The 19,919-nt window shown below is 38.1% G+C and overlaps 1 protein-coding gene across 8 annotated transcripts; it reads right to left on the reverse strand.

Moving 5' to 3' along the window:
- Positions 1-2,090: 2,090 nt before the first annotated feature.
- LOC106396553 (ubiquitin-like-specific protease 1D) lies at positions 2,091-19,903 on the reverse strand. 8 transcript variants are annotated; one of them, XM_022719123.2, is made up of 16 exons: positions 18,495-18,607; positions 18,212-18,400; positions 17,774-18,118; positions 17,593-17,674; positions 17,286-17,448; positions 17,164-17,204; positions 16,980-17,003; positions 4,386-4,471; positions 4,274-4,303; positions 4,083-4,178; positions 3,521-3,583; positions 3,314-3,436; positions 3,072-3,186; positions 2,839-2,946; positions 2,450-2,751; positions 2,091-2,330 (listed from the first exon to the last, which is right to left on the reverse strand). In XM_022719123.2, the coding sequence occupies exons 5-16, from the start codon at positions 17,428-17,430 to the stop codon at positions 2,306-2,308; spliced, it is 1,158 nt and encodes a 385-aa protein (XP_022574844.1). In that variant the 5' UTR covers positions 17,431-17,448; positions 17,593-17,674; positions 17,774-18,118; positions 18,212-18,400; positions 18,495-18,607; the 3' UTR covers positions 2,091-2,305. The 8 variants fall into 8 exon arrangements, with proteins under 8 accessions (XP_022574844.1, XP_022574846.1, XP_022574845.1 ...); XM_022719125.2 differs by having other exon boundaries at positions 17,774-18,101; positions 18,495-18,528; XM_022719124.2 differs by having other exon boundaries at positions 17,774-18,113; positions 18,495-18,512.
- Between the last annotated feature and the right edge of the window lie 16 nt (positions 19,904-19,919).

Below are 19,919 nucleotides of genomic sequence, written 5' to 3' on the forward strand. Positions count from 1 at the left end.
AACAGACAAAACAGGTACATCACGTTTCGTGAAGACTTTAAGAAAACATCAAAAGACTTTAAGAAGACTTAAGGAAGAAAGCACGTTTCGTGAAGTCTTCCGCAAGTCTTCCAAGAGTCGTCCAAAGTCGTCAAGAAGTCTTCAAAAGTTGTCATGAAGTCTTCTCATGTTTTTACTTGTAACATACCAATCATGTTTCGGTGTTGTCATAATGGTACAACTAGTAACAATAGGGTCTAGGGTCTAGGGTTTAGGGTTTAGGGTTTAGTGTTTAGGAAGACTTAAGGAAGACAGCACGTTTCGTGAAGTCTTCCGAGAGTCGTCCAAAGTCGTCATGAAGTTTTTAAATTATAAAATAATGATATGATAGGTATAATTGCATTAAAACATAACCGATTATTCTAAAAAGCAAGATTAATTGTTTACACTAATATTAAGATTATTTTTTAAACTTTCCTTTTTATGAAATAACATCATATATAAAAAAATATTTTCGCTTTAAGTTTTATAAATATTTTCTTTATCATATATATTATTGAAAACCGATTTTAAAACGATATAACATCATATATATTATTGAAAAACTATTATTGAAGATATAGTAAAACAATTTTTTCATCAACGAAAACACTAAATTGATATATTAAACTTTTTATAACAACTAATTTATTTATATAAAACGTATATAAATAAGAAAAGGGAAAAGTGCTTAATTTTTGAAACACAGAGTCTAGAGTACAAACTTAAAACAACATCATACAATACAAACTTAAACAACATCATCATTCCTAATCATCATCGCAACTGACAAAACAGGTACATCACATTTCGTGAAGACTTTAAGAAGACATTAGGAAGACTTTAAGAAGACTTAAGGAACACAACACGTTTGTGAAGTCTTCCGTCAGTCTTCCGAGAGTCATCCAAAGTCGTCATGAAGTCTTCCAAAATCGTCATGAAGTCTTCTCATGTTTTTACTTGTAACATACCAATCATGTTTCGGTGTTGTCATACTGGTACAGCTAGTAACACTAATACATGTTATATAAAACGTATATAAATAAGAGAAGGGAAAAGAGCTTAATTTTTGAAACACAGAGTCTAAAGTACAAACTTAAAACAACATCATACAGTACAGACTTAAACAACATCATCATTCCCAATCATCTTCGCAACAGACAATAAAACCAGACAAAACAAACATATGACTAGTTCGGTGTTTTTGGTTCCCGGTTTTATCGACTTGAGATAATTTAATGGCATATAGGATAATACTGGGTAATTCTTGAGAAATAGTATTACTTGGAACTGATGTAACCGAAATTCCATCGAAACGACCGGGAACCAGTACACGCGTGTTTCTATTTATTACATAAACGGACAAAGTTGGATATGACCATTTAAGATAATAAAATAATATGAAAATAAAATTTCAAAAATTTATAAAAAGAAAATTAAAATAATAATTGTTTTAGTATATATTCAAAATCCAAATGTGGCAAATACAATTGGATACGTTTTTATACAGTAGGATACAGTTGGATGTACTTAGACCGATATTTATATTATTATACCACAATCAATTCCACTTAACCGAATACACCAAAGCTCGCCCCATCAATAAATATCATATCATCAAACGCATTAGAATTCATGTTAAGTCGGAAAACCTAAAGTGACTTACGATCTGGTATAACAAACTAAAGTTTCTAGTATATTAAAGTTCCTATAAATATACTACAATTTCTATAACAAACTAAAGTTTCTTAAAAACAAATATAATAACACATTAGAATTAATTACATCCAATATAAAACTAAATTTTCATCTTTGTACACATGATTTTACATTTGTATAAAGTTAATGAAGGGAATTTAGTTTTAATTATTTTGTCCGCTTCAATTGAAATGAAGCCAACTTATTACCAAATTGATTATTACTCGGTTTGGTTTGTTTTCGGTTTGATTTGATCGAATTTATTTATTTTAATTCTTTAGTTTAATTCTTTTAAGAGAAATCATATTTTAAAATTTTCTTTATTAAAGATTTATAAACCCTTATGGTTTATTATAAGATTGTTGACACTCTTGTTGGTTAAAGCCTTTATAAGTGGATCTAGCTTATGTCTTAAGGATTATAAAAACAGGAAAGAGGAAGAGTTGTAGAAACTTTAGAATAAGTTTAATGAACTAGCTGAGAAATTCGACGAGATCGGAAAAAAGGGGTTGTGACTTAAACATCAGAACCAAGTCAGGAATCTACGCTTAAGAGTTCTGAAAAAGAGAGACGTAGAAGGATCAACTCCTTAGCAAACTCCAAAGGACAATGACCTGCAATTATCAAATTGGGAAAGAAACATTAATCTAAAGCTCATCTTGATATCCATTCAACCAGAAAATATATTCAACTGATTATCCTTAAATTGCTACATTGTACCTAAATCATTTACTTTTTATATGTGGCCGGCGTGAAACAGTCTGGTTGCACATACAGGCGTCCATATTGGGACCTCCCTACATTTGCAAGTTGATTTTGTGTCCTGAGTGCAACCGGCGTATTACCCACCAGACGATCAAGTGCAACCGGCACATTATCCACTATCCCTTTACTCTGTTTCTTCCTCTTCCTCCCATAGACCTTTATTGGCTCCTGAAGGAGATTATCACCGACACGGAATAGATCAATGAGCGTGTTTTGGATTTTAATTCTCAGAGCAGAGGCTTCATCCGGCCTAAACCAATTCTTGTTGAACTGTATGAATTGAAACACACAAGTTCATACAAGAGTACGGAGATCTATATAATCTGGTATTAGGAATAGGGTCTGAGATAAACTCACCATTCCAAGGTCTTTCTTTTTCAGCCTTTGAGGTGCCACTTCTATGAACCGTTTAATGAAGAAGAGAACAAACACACCACAGTCAAAATCATTCTTCTGTTGCGGAACCTGCTTGCGCAAAGAAATATCATAAGATGACTGATCTTTTTCTTGGGAGGTTGTATTGTCTAGGTAGAAGAAATCGTTCTAACGAAATTACTTCAATCATGGGACTAAGAAGGTAAAAGTCTAACCTCTATATCAACATTGTTGATACTATGCAGGAAAGTTTCCCATATTTGTTTCGAGACTGGTAAATCCAGGGAATAATCACCTTGTTTCACATAGTTCCATTCATATTCTAGAAAACTGCAACAAGTTTACATAGCGTCTAGTGAAATTGATATCTATCTGCATTTTCAAACCATATGCATAGAACGCTAAGGGAGTGAAAAGATAACATAACGCGAAAAAGGCAAAGCTCCTGGTGTCTCACCTTTTGACATTTTCAACAATTCTTCTTCTCGAATGAAATCTTAATGAATCGAGGTGAAGTATAGTCAATCCGGATTCATCTTCCTTATCATGGATGCAAATTATTACTAGGCTCCAGTGCAAACTGAAACATGGTACAAGAATCAAAATTTCTATAGAAATCTTATGATACATAAGAATATCTCTATCAGAAAGTAAAAAGACTTACTCTTCATGTATTGGTATAAATATATAAGCCTTACGGAATATGTCACTACTCTTCCACCAATTCCTGAAATTGATCCAAAAGGCCTCCTTGTCATTCCCCTATTTTAATGAAAGGAAAACAAACGGATAGACCAGCCAACATAAGTAACAAGGATACAAATCTAAAACCATAGACTTTGAAACATCTCGAGAACTTAAAAATTTAATATGCAAACCAAACATAATGCATTGGGAAACAATTGATACATTTTCTTGAGATAACCAAGGAAAATAATCACGTTGTGCGTAAGAGCGTCACAGAGTTTCTTGTAGAAATAAGTATTAAAGAAATGAAAATCCTCAGAGATTTGATCCGCTGAAGGTACCTGCTGCTGCAAGAACCTAACCACAGATAACAGAGACAATAATCTCCTACAAAAATTATGCGATGCTTTCACCAAGTTCACAGGAAAATCTCAAACTCGTCAATACTATGTATGCACTCGATATACACTTATTTAATGAAAGTAGTGCTAGAATAATACAAGATAGCAAATTCTTGCAAGATACCACACCAAAGTTACCTGATGTAGAAATCCATAACCGGTGATCTCAGAAATTTTTGAGGAGCAAGGCACTCAAGATCTTTACAATGCACGTTAACAAAGTTTGGATCATTTCTGAATCTCCAGATGAAGTGAAGTTAAAACAATGATATTTTGAGAGTTACAGACATAAAATAAGTTAGCTTAGAGTGATATTGAGATAGATTTACCTTGATGGGTAGCATATATCTTCGAGTAAGCTGCAAGTTTCATCAAATATTAGGTTATATACAGCCAGAAATGTAACTTAATGAGGCTAAACAGAAAACAAGTCAATTTTACCCAGCAGGCAGTTCAACTGCTTGCTCCACCACCATTGAAGATTGAGGTTTTTCTTCATCCACATTTATCACTTTCTTATCCAAAATCTATACAATTATTGGAGAATAATCAGTGAGTTAGAAGCACAGCTTAGCTAAGCCAAAGAAACACCACGGCCAAGTAGGTCACTTTTCTTGCCAAGTAAAAAATCTTTTTAAACCGCATAAGGCAATGAGCGATAACCAAACTGTTCGGATTTGAGAGACCACCTAATGCACATCACCAAGGGGAGTTCAACGTTCATTTGTGCTAAAAAAAAGAGAATAAACGTCACCTGAGTCTTTGTTCTTTTTCCTTTTCCTTTACTTGTGATATACCATGATTTTCACCCGTTTTTATACATGATATATAAAGGTTTCATGATGTATTAATCATGTTTTAGAGTCTTTTCAAAGCAAATACGGGTTTATTCACCTGATGGAAGGAAATGATACTTTTGGGACGTTTTGGAATGCTTTTACGCAAGGAAAATCGATCGACGCGTGAAGAGCAACATCGGTCGATCATAATCACTTACCATCGATCGACATACATACATGTGCATCGATCGATTCCCAGCCACACGAATGAAATCGCAAATTAAAAGATTTTATTTCCCAGAAGATATAGTATTTTACAACTTAAGTCCCTGGCCGCCTGTTAGGCTATATGTACTAGGGTTTTGTATCATTTCTAGGAGACACTTGCAAAAAGACCTAGTTTGGAGAATGAGCATTTTGGCTACCATTAGAGGAGCTTAGGATTGGAGAGATAGATCTTAGACTGCAAAACAGAGAAGATCTTGAACTCCTTTATTTCTATTACTCTATCTATCTGTGTTCTATGTTTCATTTAAGTTTATTTCACACCATCATGACTTTGTCTCTCATGAATATGTTTGAGTGAACCAATTGTTAGATTTAGGTTCTCACCATGGTTGAAATTATGTACTGCTAATATGACTATTAAAAAGGTGTTTTGATTGTTCTTTCATTGCTTGTGAACTTAATGCTAAAATTGAGATTGATCACCTTCATTTTAGATCTTAGGATTAATTGAGTCCAACTAACCGTTTCGCCTCAATACCTGAACCCACTTGCGTGATCTAACCAACTCAGGCGCAACGACAGTTGGTCTGAGAAGGTTAGAGAACAAGTTAAACCCGTTTGCAAGGCTCGCTAGAATAACCATCGATCGACGCAACTATCGTTCTGTCGGTCGATCGTTACAAAGTTGTATCGGTCGATGTACATCAAGTCACATCGATCGACACTCTCTCGAGATCAAAATACGACAGTTGAGATCCGAGATCTAGCAAAGATAACCTATCCGGTTAAATCATTGTTTAGTTCAAAAACCATCAAACCCTTTAGTCTAAACTAAGTGCGTACATTTCATACCTGAGAATTACCTGAATCTAGCTGCTTTCCCATTCTTGAAACCACTTCAATTCAATCTATTGAATCACTATTGTTTTCGATTTATCATTTACTGCTTTTAAAACTATTAAGACCTTTTAGTCTATCTTCATTTCTAATTATTTAAGTCTAGTGAGTAATCCTAGAGTCTCTGTGGATTCCCTAAGTACTACATCTGAACCTCTTTTGATGAGAGTAACACTCTTTAGGGTAATTTGAATGATATCAAATTTGGCTTACGAAAATCTTGCTAAAGTTTTCTTTCTTAATCTGTTACGCAGACACGAGAATGGAGAACACAGAGCGCGACCAACCATCGATCGACGGAGACACGTTTCCATCGAGCGATGTTGAGTCAGAAGAATCGATCGATACGGAGCTGCCAACATCGATCGATACCGCCCAGCCGGAAGCAGGTAAGTTTTCTCTTACCAAGCCCGCTAATGAGAAAGTAGTCCAAACTGAACTAAATGGTCAAATGAGCAATGAAGCTAGCCAAACTGAACAGGGGACTGAAATCCCTGTTAAGGAAAATTCCACCTTAACTAAAGGTGAAGATATAAAATTGTCCATACAAGACTACCTTGATCCTGGTAGGACGTATTCCAATAGGTCCGCTATTAAAATACCAGGAGACGATACCAAGAAATCTAAGTTTAACGGAGATTACTACCATATGGTTCGTCAAAACCCATTCCGTGGATCCCTCCCAGAACACCCACAATATCACATTGAAACTTTAGAAGAATTACTACCAGATGAATATGATCGTTGCAAACTATTCTCATTCTCCCTAGAAGGAGAAGCCCTCTGGCGGTTAAACTGTTTAGCAACATGGTCACTCACTTGTTGGGAAGATATTAGAAGTGCCTTCCTTAAAGAAGTTTTCACTGATTAACGCTACTGGGAAGTAAGAAAGCAAATTTCTACATTTCGCCAAGGTCCATGCGAATCGTTTAAAAACGCCTGGGGGAAGATTCTGAGGCTATGAACTTGAATGTCCCCATCATGGTTATTCAGAACCACAACTTCTTAATATCTTTTATGGAGGTGTTAACTTGAGCTATAAAACCACACTCGATACAGCGAGTGATGGAACATTCATCTCTAGGAATCCCGAAGGAGCTAGACGTCTTATCAAGAATATGACAACGGGAAGATCCTATGAAAAGATGGATGAAGAGATGGAACAGGCCACAAGTCCAAAAGACAATTCTGACTTGATAGAAATTAAGAATTCCCTTAAATCCCTTCATTCCTTTCTTCAAAACAAACACCGATCTGATATAGCCCAGATCGACGACAACACTTTGTCTGACACCAATGATTATTTGGATGAAGGAATGAACTGTTCCGATCTCTACTCTGTGCTTAATGTCGATAGCTTTACCCAAGCTTATGACACTGTTGTAAAATCACGTACCGGAAGAGAGAGGTTTAATATCAGACAAGCTCTTACTGGCAACCGTAAGACAAAATCGGAGTTTTACAGAAAAATAAATATGGTTTACGGAGAATTAATGGAAAAAACAGATTCTTTAGGAGAACTAATCCGAAAATTGGAAGGTCAAGTAGCTGAGATTGCAACTGCCATAAAGAGAGATGCTGGATAAGAGGAATAACTCAGATGCCGTAATGCTGCGCAGCGGGAAAAACCTCGCAGCAGATACGAGGAATAACTCAGATGTTGGAAAATCTGACGACGCCGACAAGACCGGAAAAATCAACTCTCATCCTATTCTTCTTAACGATCTTGACCCAAATCCATCTCAAGAGAACCGGAAAACTACCGCTGAAAAGGCTAAGGAAAAAGCAATAGACTTAGAACTAGAAGAAGATACGGAGATAGAGGACGAAATTGATCGACAGTACAGAACTGACGTCGATCGATCCAAAACACCTACCATCGATCGACAACCCAAAAAACCCGTCGATCGACGGTCTACTCAACCCGAACCCATAAATGAAAGAGTCTATAGAACTTTACCCCCTTTTCCTCCTAAAACGCAAACTAAAAAATCATTAGAAAACACAATCTGCAAGAAAGCCTTAGATAAGATTACTGTTGAGATATCCCTTAGTGACGCTATAAAAATAGCACCTTCGATTAAAAAGTATATAAAGGATATGACATCTCCAAACTATCCAATTGCAGAACATAGCGTGATGATGATTTCAGAAGAAGTAAGTGCTATGATTAAAGGAGAAACTCGAACGAAGAGATCAGATCCTGGTAGTTTCGTCCTAGATTGTAAAATAGAAAACACGCGCTTTCCTAGATCATTATGTGACCTCGGCTCTAGCGTGAACCTTATGCCTTACTTTGTTGCAGTAACATTAGGATATAAAGAGTTTATGCCAACTCCGATCATCCTGGTTTTAGCCGATAGATTTATTAGGGTACCCGAAGGATTCTCGAAGATGTTCCCATAAAGATTAATGATTGCATCGTGCCTACGATTTTGTTGTGTTGATATACAGACAAGAACCCAAAGACCCCCTCATTCTGGGTCGGCCATTCCTAGCTACAGCTGGAGCAATCATTGACGTCAAAGAAGGACGAATTAATTTGAACATAGGGAATATCTCGATGACTTTTGATATGGAAAAACTGATTAAGCGACCCCTAATAGATGACCAGGCCTTCTACGTGGAAAAAGTTTCTGAGGATGAAAAAGACACTTTCCTAAACATGTGTTCAGATAACCCCTTAGAAGACACCCTTAACCACGTGGAAAATGAAATTTTCAGCATATCAGATAGGACAGACGATTACATGCGACTAATGGACACTAGCATCAAAGTTGCAAACATAGAAGAAAATGACGACTCAGAAGTTGTCATCGATCGATACCTACAAGATACCGTCGATCGACAACCTCCCTCATAATCAAATTGGTCTAAAGATAAAGCACCAAAGGTAGAGTTAAAACCTATACCCAGCGGTCTTAAGTACACTTACCTTTATGACCAGTCCTACCCTGTTATCGTCAACGCCAATCTTACTAGCGGAGAACTTGCTTTATTGCTGAATAAATTACGCAAGTACAGGAAAGCGATCGGGTATTCTCTCGATGACATTCCTGGAATCTCTCCCGATCTTTGCATGCATCAGATTAACTTGGAAGATGACGCTAAAACATCAATAGAGCAGCAAAGGAGATTGAATCCGAATCTAAAGGAAGTAGTTAAAAAGGAAATTATAAAACTCCTTGATGCTGGAGTTATTTACCCTATTTCGGATAGCAAATGGGTAAGCCCCGTACATGTTGTACCCAAAAAGGGAGGTATCACTGTAGTGAAGAATGAAAAGGACGAACTCATTCCGACTCGCACCGTTACTGGTCATCGGATGTGTATTGATTATAGGAAATTCAATGCCGCTACTAGGAAAGACCATTTTCCCCTTCCCTTTATTGATCAGATGCTGGAGAGATTAGCTAATCACCAGTATTACTGTTTTCTTGATGGATATTCCGGATTTTTTCAAATTCCTATACACCCGGATGATCAAGAAAAGACAACGTTTACATGCCCCTATGGAACTTTCGCATATCGTAGAATGCCATTTGGTCTATGTAACGCCTCCGCCACTTTCCAACGTTGCATGATGTCAATCTTTACAGATATAATCGAGGACTTCATGGAAGTATTCATGGATGACTTTTCAGTCTACGGATCAGATTTTAAGAGTTGCCTCGACAATTTATGCAAAGTATTGGAAAGATGCGAAGAAAAGAACCTTGTCCTAAACTGGGAAAAATGTCATTTCATGGTTAACGATGGAATAGTATTAGGACATACGGTTTCCACCGCTGGTATAGAGGTAGATAGAGCTAATATTGAAGTAATGACTAGTTTACCTCCACCCAAAACTGTTAAAGAAGTGCGAAGTTTTCTCGGACACGCCGGATTCTACTGGAGATTTATACTGGACTTCAGCAAAATCGCTAGACCTTTAAATAACCTATTATGCAAGGATATTAAATTCGATTTTACCCCTGAATGCATGAAAGCTTTTGAAGATTTAAAGAAATCCCTTATCACTGCCCCCGTCGTACAAGCCCCCGACTGGAATCTTCCTTTCGAAATCATGTGCGATGCGAGCGATTTCGCAATTGGAGCAGTTTTAGGCCAAAGGAAAGACAAAAAGCTACATGCCATTTACTACGCGAGCCGCATGCTTGATGAAGCGCAACAGAATTACGCGACAACAGAAAAGGAACTATTAGCTGTAGTTTACGCTTTTGAAAAATTCCGTCAATACTTGATTGGCTCATGAGTGATAGTTCACACTGATCACGCTGCCATCAAGTATTTAATGCAAAAGAAAGATGCTAAACCTCGACTCATACGCTGGATTCTACTACTCCAAGAGTTTCACATCGAAATTAAGGATAAGAGAGGAGTAGATAATGGAGTCGCTGACCATCTTTCGCGGATAAGGATAGAGGATGATGTCCCTATAGACGATTTCTTTCCCACAGAGAATGTTGCACACATAGATACATCCTTCGTCGGTCAAATATCTCTCACATCTGAAGATCTATCGATCAATGAGAGAGTTAGCATATCGGTCGATTCACGTAGTGATACATCGATCGATGATGAGACTGATGTAACTTCTCAACTCTCCAATAACCAAGATCACGAACCCCCGTTTATTAAAATCAACTTCGATTTACAAGTTACTGTTTCTGGTGATGAGATTAATCTCACACCTGAGGAATTATCACAACGGGAGGTAAACGCGATTGGTAGAAACTCGAATAACCGACCCTGGTATGCCAACATAGTTAACTATTTGGCAGCTGAAGTTGAGCCAGACGAACTTAAGGGATATATGAGGAAGAAATTTTTCAGAGAAGTAAGACGCTATCATTGGGATGAACCTTACCTCTATAAGCATTGTTCTGATGGCATATACAGACGATGCATATCTGAAGCTGAAATTCCGGACATTATTTACCAATGTCACGGAGCTGATTATGCAGGACATTTCTCTACCTTTTCCAACGGTTTCGAAAATTCTCCAAGCAGGATTTTCGGGGCCGGCCACTTTTCGCGATGTCCACGCATTTTTAACCCAATTTGACAGATGCCAAAGAGTGGAAAAATCAGCAAAAGACACGAAATGAAACAAAATTTCATTCTTGAAGTTGAAGTCTTTGATTGCTGGGGTATCGATTTCATTGGACCCTTCCCGTCTTCATATGGAAACAAATATATACTAGTCGCTGTAGACTACGTATCCAAATGGGTCGAAGCAATAGCTTCACCTACCAATGACGCATTTGTGGTTATTACACTCTTCAAGAGTATAATCTTTCCGAGATTTGGAGTTCCAAGAGTAGTCATTAGTGACGCTGGAACTCATTTCATGAACAAAATCTTTGATAGATTGCTTAAAAAGAATGGTGTTCATGATAGAGTAGCTACACCTTACCACCCACAAACTAGTGGACAAGTAGAAGTCTCTAACCGGCAAATTAAGGAAATCTTAGAGAAAACCGTAGGAACCTCCAGAAAAGATTGGTCTAGAAAACTAGATAATGCACTTTGGGCCAAACTAGTGGACAAGTGGACAAGTAGAAGTCTCTAACCGGCAAATTAAGGAAATCTTAGAGAAAACCGTAGGAACCTCCAGAAAAGATTGGTCTAGAAAACTAGATAATGCACTTGGGGCCAACAGGACCGCCTACAAAACGCCGTTAGGAACAACACCATTCCACCTCCTTTATGGCAAATCATGTCATTTACCAGTCGAACTGGAACACAAAGCAGCTTGGGCTACCAAACTTTTAAACTTTGATATCAAACCAGCTGCAGAAAGGAGACTCATCCAGCTCAACGAGCTGGATGAAATCAGACATTTAGCTTTCGAAAATTTATAAAGAAAGGACTAAAGCTTATCACGATAAAAAGATCATATCCCGGAACTTCGCACCGGATGATCAAGTCCTCCTTTATAACTCTAGATTAACTTTATTCCCTGGAAAGCTAAAATCCCGTTGGTCTGGACCCTTCACTGTAACGAACGTTCAACCCTCCAGAGCTATCACCTTACAAAATGATAAAGGCCAAGAATTTACAGTGAACGGCCAACGAGTTAATCATTATTGGGCAAAACCACCAGCAAAAACGCCCATGGTGCTGTATGAACCTGATAATTAGTTTAATCAGGAAGTCGAGCTAAAGACTTTTAAAAAAAAATTAAGCGCTGAATGGGAGGCAACCCATTTTATAAAAAAAAAACAATTAATTAAAAAAATTAAAAATCATTAATTAATAAATTATATTTAATAATAATTAATAGTAATTTCCGTATTTTTTTTATTAGCATTATTTAGAAGATTTAAAAATTAGGATTTATCTTTAAAAAGGACATCGATCGACGAGGCATCAGTGCCATCGATTGATGCGGGCATATCGATGGTTAAAACACATATTCCACTCGATATCGACCCATTCCCCTTCCTCATTCACAACCGAAACCGAAAACAAAAACACCCATTTTCTCTCTCGATTCTTGACGGATTTCGTCCGTTCTTCGCCTAAATCCACTCGATTTTTCACTCTGTAACTGTTAAATCCACTCCCGAAATCAACATTTAAGGTATGCACTCGAAATTTTCAATTTTTTGAAAAATTAGGGTTTTGGTTTTGAGTTGGACTAGTACGCTTGATTTAGTGTGATTGAGAGATGTTTTTGTAGTTCATATTGCTTATCTAGAGTTCGGTTTGTGATTTCTATACCCTTTGATTCATATATACGCGATTTGGAGTTGAGTGATGTTGCAGGTTTCGCGATTCGACATCGGTCGATATGAACTCGTTCGCATCAACCGATGCTTTCTTGTCCGATTGTTCCGACACGACAATATCGATCGATGTTCTGTATAACCCATCGATCGATACTACCTTTTATCGACAATGCTAACTTTCTTTTCTTCTTGGTTTCAGATGAGCATTTCAGAGACAAACGGACGAAACAGAGAACTCAGGTCGAAAAAGAGGTTCGACGAGACTAGCAGCTCCACCAACCCACAGCGTCCTCCATGGCCTCGCGCCGAAAACACACCATTCTATGTCCCGGGCTATGATGATCCTAAGGCAGCGATCAACAGCAACGAGTGCCGTCAACGTGCCATGTCCGACAACTGGGACGACAACGACAGCCTCTTCTACAATGCTTGGCTGGGAGTGTCTATCGAGCCCACCAAATTCCTCGACCGACCCATCCTAAAGAAGCTCAGGACATGATCACACAGCTAGGACTCGGTACCATGCCCTCTCGCGCTTACGACCTCTACCCCGATCTCGTCCGCCAGTTCATGGCCACTGTCGAGGTCACCTACAGGACTTCAGCAGCGAGGGTAGCGGGAGATGGTACTTTGACCTTCTTCGCCAGAGGGACACGCTATAGGATCACTATCACCAAGCTCTGCCGCATCTACGGTTTCAATGAGAGCATCGCCTCCTATACGGTCCCACCTTTCCCACACCTCGAGGGATTCTGGGACATCGTCGGCACAGGATTTTGGGACACGAACAGGGCCGTGCTATCAGACATCCGCCATCCTGCACTTTGCTACTTCCTACGGCTCCTTGCAAACACACTGGTTTGCAAGATGGAGCCCAACAAGGTCAGGATAAAGGAGCTCACACTACTTTTCTGCGCAGTGAATGGCGTGGTGGATTTGGTTGAGTTGGACGAGGACGGCAAAGTAAGCCCGCCGAACCTCGGAGCTGTCTTTGCCGCGCACTTGATGGAGTTGAATAAGAAGCCCTTCACCAGCAAGGGTAAGAAGAAGAAGGAGACAGTTGGGAGTCTTCTGACCCCGATTTTCCAGTACCTCGGTATCCGCCTCGACCCTCGCTCTGCCGACCGCGACCACGCCTTCCTCAACGAGCAGCACTTAGTGCACTCGCTATGGCTCGAGGAAGGGAAACTATGGCGCTTCAGGATCCACGATGAGCATCGCCTTCTACCCCTACCAGATAGGAGGATAACTGACTTTGGGAACAACGTGGAGCAGCTTCTATGCATGCCGGACGAGGCATTCCTCCGCAACCCGCGGAACATGACACGCCGACCTCCCTGCATTCGCCGTACCAGAGCTCAGGACGCACAGGCACCTCCTCTCCCCGACTTCCCGAACATACCGGACATCCCTATGCATGACCAGGGAGACTTTCAGAGGTTCGTGGTGGACGCTCTTCAGGCCATCTGGGCTAGAGTTTCTTGTCGGAGCAGGAGAGCCACAGGAGCGCAGGCCCCAGCAGCAGCACGCAGGGACCCTTCCCCAGAGGACGATGAGGCGACTGATGAGGACACCGACTAGTCCTCACATCTCTATCTCTTATCCTCTTATTATGAACTTGTTTATTTATTTTTCTGAACTTGTAGGATTTATGTTTTTAAACTTATATTTTATGTCTGAGGATGCTTATTATTATTTCTCATGCATGGTTGTCTAACAGAGCTAACATTAGGCAAGGAACTTCAAGTTTGACACCAAGCACATGCAAAATTTTTGTGCTTCGCCATCGATCGATATGGACAGGATTACATCGATCGATTCTAGGCGAGTAACATCGATCGATATGGAGAGGATTACATTGATCGATGTGTAGTACGGATAGGTACTTCATTTTCACTCTAACATTCTCAAACATCTAACTTAATTTTAACCAACCCTTTGGCACTTTGCACCGAGTCGGTGCAATTTAAGTCTGGGGGAGGTAGTTACTAACACCACTTTCTTGAGTTTTTGTCTAAAATCTTTTCAAAAATAATTTTATTGAGTCAAGAAGGGGGTTATGAACTAATGATTTCTACTTGAATATCTAACCACTTTCTAGCACCATTCTAGATTTACTGATTGCAGATAATACTATAGATGCTAAAGTGGATCAACCAGTCAACTATACACACTTTCTAGCTTGTTAGAAAGAACCAAAGCTAACCTCCAACATTAACCTGACTTCACTGCTTGTCTTGGGGATTGGTATACATGGGATCAGATTCTTCAGACAAGTCTGGAAGGTAAAACCTTGTGTAGAATTTTATATCACATTCCTCTCTCTAATTTCGACCCTAGATTAGTTAGTCAAAAAAAAAAAAATAATAATAATATAAAATATATACATATAATAAAATAAGATCAATTGTTTAATTAGGAAGAGTCTGAACAGGACTTGGTAGCTAAAACCATTAAGGCTTGATTCATAAAAGACTCCAATAAAAGAGTTCGAAACGGGACTTGGAGACGGCAATCGTCAAGGCTCGCTTTCGTAAAGAACTCTTGGATATAGGTCAAAAAGAAGTGAATAGAGCTTGGTGGCAGCCACCATTAAGTTTTGATTCATGAAAGCCTGTCCAATCTTGGTCACTGATCCTGCAATGGAAGCAGACTTTGACTCAAGAGAGAAATTAGAGAGAGAGAAATTAGGAACTAACATTTACCTGCAGTTCCAGATACTTGTCTGAAATCCTTGCATCCTGTGATCGATACTCCCAAGGTAAAGCCTACACTTTTTACATTAAGAAATGAGGTTGGTTGAGGAGATTGATAATAAGATTAGTTAAGATTGTTGGCTAGATGATTTTGGTTGCTAAGCTAGGATATTGCATAATGTATATCTGTAAGAAGGAACCTTAGATGTGGAATGCAATATTATAGAGGTGATAATTTCAATGTTTCAAATCGGTGAGTCCCTGATGTTTTCAACTCTCTTCCAGAGAGATTGTCCGCTGGTTTAACTTGAGGACAAGTCAAAAGATAAGTCTGGGGGATTTGATATACCATGATTTTCACCCGTTTTTATGCATGGTATATAAAGGTTTTATGATGTATTAATCATGTTGTAGAGTCTTTTCAAAGCAAATACAGGTTTATTCACCTGATGGAAGGAAATAATACTTTTTGGGACGTTTTGGAATGCTTTTACGCAAGGAAAATCGATCGACGCTTGTAGAGCAACATCGGTCGATCATAATCACTTACCATCGATCGACATACATACATGTGCATCGATCGATTCCCAGTCACACGAATGAAATCGCAAATTAAAAGATTTCATTTCCCAGAAGATCTATTATTTTACAACTTAAGTCCCTGGCCGCCTGTTAGGCTATATGTACTAGGGTTTTGTATCATTTCTAGGAGACACTTGCAAAAAGACCTAGTTTGGAGAAGGAGCATTTTGGCTACCATTAGAAGAGCTTAGGATTGGAGAGATAGATCTGAGACTACAAAACAGAGAAGATCTTGAACTCCTTTATTTCTATTACTCTATCTATCTGTGTTCTATGTTTCATTTAAGTTTATTTCACACCATCATGACTTTGTCTCTCATGAATATGTTTGAGTGAACCAATTGTTAGATTTAGGTTCTCACCATGGTTGAAATTATGTACTGCTAATATGACTATTAAAAAGGTGTTTTGATTGTTCTTTCATTGCTTGTGAACTTAATGCTAAAATTGAGATTGATCACATTCATTTTAGATCTTAGGATTAATTGAGTCCAACTAACTGTTTCCCCTCAATACCTGAACCCACTTGCGTGATCTAACCAACTCAGGCGCAACGACAGTTGGTCTGAGAAGGTTAGAGAACAAGTTAAACCCGTTCGCAAGGCTCGCTAGAATAATCATCGATCGACGCAACTATCGTTCTGTCGGTCGATCGTTACAAAGGTGTACCGGTCGATGTACATCAAGTCACATCGATCGACACTCTCTCGAGATCAAACTACGACAGTTGAGATCCGAGATCTAGCAAACATAACCTATCCGGTTAAATCATTGTTTAGTTCAAAAACCATCAAACCCTTTAGTCTAAACTAAGTGCGTACATTTCATACCTGAAAATTACGTGAATCTAGCTGCTTTCCCATTCTTGAAACCACTTCAATTTAATCTATTGAATCACTATTGTTTTCGATTTATCATTTACTGCTTTTAAAACTATTAAGACCTTTTAGTCTATCTTCATTTATAATTATTTAAGTCTACTGAGTAATCCTAGAGTCTCTGTAGATTCGATCCCTAAGTACTACATCTGAACCTCTTTTGATGAGAGTAACACTCTTTAGGGTAATTTGAGTCATATCAACTTGCTTGAACACTCAGAGGAGGGACAGTCGTAACCTTATTCTCTTCAAGTCTTTCAACCTGATTCTCCACAATCAAATCAGAGTAAAATTAGAGGTAAACAATTAAATAAGGCAATGAGAGATAACCAAACTGTTCGGATTTGAGAGACCACATAATGCACATCATACCAAGGGGAGTTCAACGTTCATTTGTGCTAAAAAAAGAGAATAAATGTCACCTGTAGCTCTAGCAGCTCCGGCTCCACAGTTACGTAGTCCCCTGTTTATTTAAAAATGGCATATCATAATTTCACAATGGTTAGTATACATATGTTGAGAGCGTGTTAAGATGGTATGTTACCATTGTCATTGTTGTGTGATGATGGTGATGGTTGCTCCTTTTCGCTGCTGTGTGCATTTGTGGAATTATCCCCATGCGTGCTCTCACACGCAGAATCTCTATGATCCGATGATTCATTCTCACAAACATGTGTGGCACACACCATTCTATGATCCGATGGTCCCTATGAAAACCATTGACATGCATTGATTATTGACATGCATTGACAATCAGCAGCTTTTGCTCAATTAGTTGAGAGAAGACACTCGGATACAAATGAAAGTTCAAACAAAGAAGGAACAAAATTAAAACAAGAATTCAAAATCACCTCTTCATTGTCTTCGACCAAATAAGGCCTCTCATGTTTAATTCGAAAAGAATGAGAAGTAGAATATCCACCACTTGCAACTCTTCCTCAGAAAAAAAACTTTGTTATTACGGAGACAAAGACAATAATACGAAGTACACAAAGACAAACAAAAAAAAATCAACTTAAATAATCAACTCACCTCAGGAACACTCGTCACCTCATCTCGAGCAATTTCACAGATAAAATTTTCATATCGCTTAGTCCACTCCTCAGCCACGAATTTGTAGTAAGGGTTGGAAGATTTCCAATCTTTGTTTTTGTATTTGCTTAGTTTCAATTTCCTCCTTTTTCTTAATCTTTGGCCACGATGTTTTGACTTGCGACTTCTCTAATCCTAATTGCTTAAAACATACATCTGGACGATTATACGCACATTCTTTAAATCACGAACATGGTGTGCGTGAAAAGACCATAGGCAACTGAGAAGCATACTTCTCCGACAGTTTAAAGTCACGATTGTTATAAGGCTGCCACACAACCTATGCTTCTCAGTTAAAAACGATATATATTCAATTTATAATGATATATATTCAATTTATATGTATTTAAAAACAGAAATAAGAGTTTAAGATCTTACGTCTTTTTCTTCCATGTCTTGAAGCTTCTTTTTGTAGTATCCCACAGACTTTACATTTTTCGTGTCTTTATTCGGTTTACACAACGCCTCCATCCACCCCAAAATCAAGGGAAATCCGGATGGTAGAGAATATAGAGGTGATGATCCACATCTTTCTCTAAGGAATGGAAACCGCTCTAATGCAAATACCTATAAGAAAAAGATAAAGAACAATAATTGTCATTGTACATCATTGATTTATTATGAATCATATTAACTACCTTTTGTTTTTTAAAGACCTTACCGTGAGGGCGTACGAAAAACCACATAAGCTTGTGAATTTCCCAACTTTCTTCACTTTTTCTATAGATTCTTTCATATTCGCCAACATAGCTGCTCCCCAAGCATAGTGGTTGACAACATTCAATCCAAGCAGTGGTAGGTACATGGGAGAATAAGAGCAGCTGTTGTTTGGGTGAATGAATTCTCCCAACAAAAAGAGGAGATAAGCCTTGAAATAAGGCTCTAAGTCAATATCCTCCTCTTGTGGTACCATCTCAAATTCAAACTTCAATCTTGAGAGATCAATACTGTTACCGGAGTTCATCATTAATGACTCAGCCTTCTCTTCATTTATCTTAAAATGCTCCATGATTGTACCCTTGATGTTTTGACTCTCATATCCTGAAACCTGTATTCAAATTGGGCATTAGAAATCGAATAACTAAAACTAAAGATATGTTGAAGTAAAAGAAAAGATAAATACATGTTCTGCGTCAGTTGGAAGACCTGTAATATATAAAACGTCTTCTAGACCAAAATCAATATCCATCTTAGGATTCCCAATGACGAAATGATCTTTACTCTCATCATACATCGAGGCAAGGGCACTAAGAAGATTACTATCTTGCCTATAAAGACCATTTTTGAATTTCAAAACCCACCGAAACATGTGATTCCACAAGCGCAGACACTCTTGGGTCCAATTTCCAAGCCAGAAACGTGTGCATATGCATTTTCATTTCAAGCGTTTTGACACTCATGGTGTTTAAAGCAAGTCTTCCTACATAAAAATCAATATACAACCATTCGTGAGGTTACCAGCTTTCAGAGAATTACCACCTTTTAGAGAATTCTTAAAACTGACAAATTAGATACAGATAGCAACACATATCATTAGCCTATGTAAATATCCAAACATATCTCGTGTTTCAAATTGGGCTTCACCAAAACATGGAATTTCTATGTAAAATGCATAAAATAAACAAACCAATCGGAAAAATCAAGTTCCAAAAATCAATTTCTTACCGGTGGTATTATGATCTTCCAAATCAATTTCTTGTGGAAGCTTGGACTCCTCGGTTCAAATCGACCTCAATTTTCAGCTACTGGAAAAATCTACAGATTCAAAAACACAAAAAGCTACTCAAAAATCTCAGAGATTGAAATAAAAATCACAAAACTTTTCATTTACCCTTTTAAATTCAATCAATTTCACTTTCGAAGATAAACTCTAAAAACCCAAAACAGAGAGGAGGAAGAAGACGCACGAAGGATCTTCTTCGTTGATTTTATCAACACGTCGACTGCTTTCTTAGAAAGAACCCAGAAATCCAATCAAAAATTCGTGACGGAATCGAAGCGATTTTGTGAAGAAGAAGAAGATTGTGAGTTGCGACAGTGAAGAGCTGATTTGTTTTTGGACATAAAAAAAGAACTTCTTTTAATA

This window comes from Brassica napus, chromosome A2 (assembly GCF_020379485.1).
Source record: "Brassica napus cultivar Da-Ae chromosome A2, Da-Ae, whole genome shotgun sequence".
NCBI classification, from domain to species: Eukaryota; Viridiplantae; Streptophyta; class Magnoliopsida; order Brassicales; family Brassicaceae; genus Brassica; species Brassica napus.

Bases quoted from the DNA above. Each gene is read 5' to 3' on its own strand.
- LOC106396553 (XM_022719120.2), bottom strand. From the start codon at position 19,142: ATGTTTCGGTGGGTTTTGAAATTCAAAAATGGTCTTTATAGGCAAGAT. The intron at 18,882-18,956 runs GTATTTATCTTT...ATTTGAATACAG, and splicing joins TTCCAACTGACGCAGAACAT to GTTTCAGGATATGAGAGTCA. The intron at 4,472-18,211 runs GTAAGATCTTAA...ATAATTGTATAG, and splicing joins AAGACATGGAAGAAAAAGAC to ATTTTGGATAAGAAAGTGAT.